Consider the following 3496-nt stretch of genomic DNA (forward strand, 5'->3'; position numbering starts at 1 on the left):
CTGTTCAGTGCCACGACAGAAAACCAAAAGAAGCAAAATACCCCACATACTTATCCTTTTCATGTTCTTCCTTTGAAATTCACGGCGGCAAGCCCTAAACCATAACCTTTACAGCATAATTCGAAAACCAGAAGAAACTAGATCTCTAGCACATCCAAAATTCTTCACGGCGCATTCCGAAAACCAAAAGAAACTCTAAATCAAAACTCGAAACTACCCTTATCGCAGGCAGTGGCGGATCCAGAGAAAAATTTAGAAGGGTGCTTAAAGAAAGACTAAAAAAATTTCTTACTATCAAATAAATATATTAAAAGATAACAGTACTAAATACAGATATAAAAATATGTGCATACCAATAAGGTAATTATTTTTTAATACTTGAACCACCAGCATCAGATCTAGACATACAAACAAGAGGAGGCAATTGGATCCTACGAGTGCTCATCTGTTGAAAATGCTGTAAAATTTGTTCATTTTCAATTGTAGCAAAATGTCCTTCTTGATGTATACTACCAAACTGTCATTCATCCACTCATCCCCCATCCTATTACGCAAATCAGTCTTGATAATTTTCATCGCAGAAAAAACTCTTTCAACAGAAGCAGTTGCAACTGGTAAAACTAATGCTAACTCGATCAAACGATATACCAATGGAAAAATTGTATTCTTCCCCGTTTCAACCATCTTTTTAGCAAGACTTCCCAAATCTTCAATCATAGAAAATTCACCTCGTATATTTTGAATGTAAGTCTCAAGTTGGTCCTCAAGTATTGCACGATCAGTCAATGAAAAGTCCTCCGGATAAAGTTCAGCAAGGTGGAGTAGCTTTCCAATATCAAATTGAGAAAAAGAGTCCTTTAGATCTAAGCAAGCAATGCAAGTAAGTACCTCCGTACTTGATTCTGAAAACCGATTACTCATCTCTTGAACCATCATATCAAGAACCTAATATTATAACAGTAAAAAATGAATAAAAAACATTATTAGAAATTAAAATTCAAAAAAATATTTAAAAATAATACCTGATAAAAAATTTCAACACGATAGTGATGAAAATTAGTAATCATTTGTCCATTACGTCTACTGCGACCACGAGTTCTCATATTTTCTTCCATATTCGGTACTGGAATCATGTGGTTACTACAAAATTTGTTGACGACGTCCAAAAAATTCTCCCATCCTTCCTCTCTCAATTTTTGTAATCGAACTTTCATTGTCTTGATCAAACTGACAGCCAGTACAATGTTTTGATCCTTTTGTTGTATGGCAAGTGACAACTCATTTGTGATTCCCAATAAAGATTTCATCAAATGCATCACAAACACAAATTCATAATTCTCCATCTTATCAATTAAACTGGTGGCGATACCACTATTATCATCATTAGTACCATCATCATACACATTTTCAAGCACTTGTAAAACAGAAGTCCACGTAGACATCAAACGGATAATAGTCATGTAATGTGAACCCCAACGAGTATCCCCTGGTCATTTTAAACTGATTTCCTGATTTTTTCCTTTGCCACTAACAATATCACCTTTCTCCAAACATTCTACAAGTCTATCATGTTCAAGTTGTCTAAACTTATCTTTTCTTTTGCATGAAGCACCAGTAATATTCACAATCATAGTAACATATTGGAAGAAATCACTCACAATTCGATTGCTTTTAGCAACTGCAACAACAACTAGTTGAAGTTGGTGAGCAAAACAATGGACATACCTTGCAGATGAATTTTCCTTCAATATAAGAGCCTTCAATCCATTATACTCACCTCGCATATTTGAAGCTCCATCGTATCCTTGACCTCTCGATCTTGATAATGACAACTTATGTTTTGCAAACAATTCATCAATAGCCTTCTTTAAAGAAATAGCAGAAGTGTCAGACACATGTACAATAGCAAGAAATCTTTCAATAACACATCCATGTTTGTTCACGTATCTTAAAACAACTCCCATTTGTTCTTTGACTGAAATATCTCGACACTCATCAACCATAAGAGAAAATATATTGTCTTTTATATCATTAAGAATGACATTTGTGACTTCAGCAGCACAAGCCCGTGTTAAATCCTTTTGAACTGTTGGAGACTTAATTTGATTGTTTCCAGGGGCATTTTCATTCATGGTCTTGGCAACCTCATCATTTCTTTGGGTATACCACTCAATCAATTCAAGAAAGTTACCTTTATTTGAAGAATTCAATGACTCATCATGTCCACGGAAAGGCAAACCTTGTTTCAAAAGAAAGCGTGTAACATCTAAAGTTGTCGTTAATCGAGTGCGATATGCAACCTCCATTTCACGCCCCTGTGCTTGTAGCAAATGTGACACACTTTGTCGTTGATTTTTAAAAGCCTCAAGTTGTGTTCTCGCATCATTGTGAGCACTAGCTACACCACCAACATGCGTATTAAATACTTCCATTGCTTTTCTCCAATTAGTCATCCCTGAATTAGTAAATGCCTCATCTCCAACTCGACATCCTCTATGAGAATTTTTAAAGAGATAACACCAAAAACAAAAAGCTGCATCTTTTGATATGCTGTACTCTAACCATGCAAATCTTTTAAACCAAGAAACTTGGAAACTTCTATGCTCTTTACCAAATTGTCTTTGGGGATAACTATGACCAAATGGTTGACAAGGTCCTCTAATCAAATATTCTCTTCGAATCTGATCTCTAATAGAAATATCAAATTCATTAATTGGTTTGCGTAGCCCTGGGTCACTAACAACATCATCCGGGTTGAATTCAACACGAGAATATTTTTTCTTACTATTTTCTTCCATAGAATTCTTAGAAGACTCAATACTTCATTTTAAAAATTTCTCCATAACCTATGTCAATTTCTCAAAATTATTAATTTATGCAATCAACATAACAATTAATGTATTACCAAGTATAAATCATGAAATTAGAAATTAGATGAAATAAGGAACAAGATTCACCTAAAATTGAAGAGATTTTACTTGTTGTGGAGAATCACCAGCGGAGCACAATGGCAGCGGCGTCGATAGTGGCAGGCTGGCAGCGACGTCGACGGAATAGGCTAATCGTGAACAGTAGTGGCGTCACTGGCGTGAGGCGTCGACGAAGTGAAGAGATGATAAAGATGAGGGCAACGGTTTGAGGAGACTGGAGAGGGGGAAATAATGAGATCTCTTAATGCGATTAAGGTTTTTCGTTTAAAGAAGAAATTAGAAAGGATTAGTTTGGAAATAAAAGGGTTCGGCGGCTGATGAAAAAGAAAACGAAACTATGCTGGGGCAAGAAAAAAGATTTTTACTGTGGCAGAGAAAGATCGAAACAAGAAAAGGGAAAAAGGGTTTTTAATGGCACTTTTGTGAAAAAGTCCAATGATTTTAAACAATTATAATTATGCCCTTAATTTTTTAATAATAATTTTTTTTTTCTTCAGAAGCAAGGGGGTGCTTCCGCACCCCCTCGCGCCCCCCTGCCTCCGCCAGTGACCGCAGGTGAGCAGCGC

At 36.0% G+C, this 3496-nt stretch overlaps 1 protein-coding gene across 1 annotated transcript; it reads right to left on the minus strand.

Annotated features, from left to right (window-relative positions):
- Positions 1 to 441: 441 nt before the first annotated feature.
- On the minus strand, positions 442 to 2453 carry LOC121972390 (zinc finger MYM-type protein 1-like). The gene is made up of 3 exons (XM_042524068.1): positions 1541 to 2453; positions 1023 to 1414; positions 442 to 945 (listed from the first exon to the last, which is right to left on the minus strand). The coding sequence occupies exons 1-3, from the start codon at positions 2451 to 2453 to the stop codon at positions 442 to 444; spliced, it is 1809 nt and encodes a 602-aa protein (XP_042380002.1).
- Positions 2454 to 3496: the final 1043 nt, after the last annotated feature.

Source organism: Zingiber officinale, chromosome 4A, assembly GCF_018446385.1.
Source record: "Zingiber officinale cultivar Zhangliang chromosome 4A, Zo_v1.1, whole genome shotgun sequence".
Lineage (NCBI taxonomy): Eukaryota > Viridiplantae > Streptophyta > Magnoliopsida > Zingiberales > Zingiberaceae > Zingiber > Zingiber officinale.

Coding starts and splice junctions, on each gene's coding strand:
- LOC121972390 (XM_042524068.1), bottom strand. CDS start 2,453: ATGACTAATTGGAGAAAAGCAATGGAAGTATTTAATACGCATGTTGGT. Junction 1,415..1,540: donor TGTAGAATGTTTGGAGAAAG/GTGATATTGTTA, acceptor CTGTTTTACAAG/TGCTTGAAAATGTGTATGAT. Junction 946..1,022: donor GTGTTGAAATTTTTTATCAG/GTATTATTTTTA, acceptor TTATAATATTAG/GTTCTTGATATGATGGTTCA.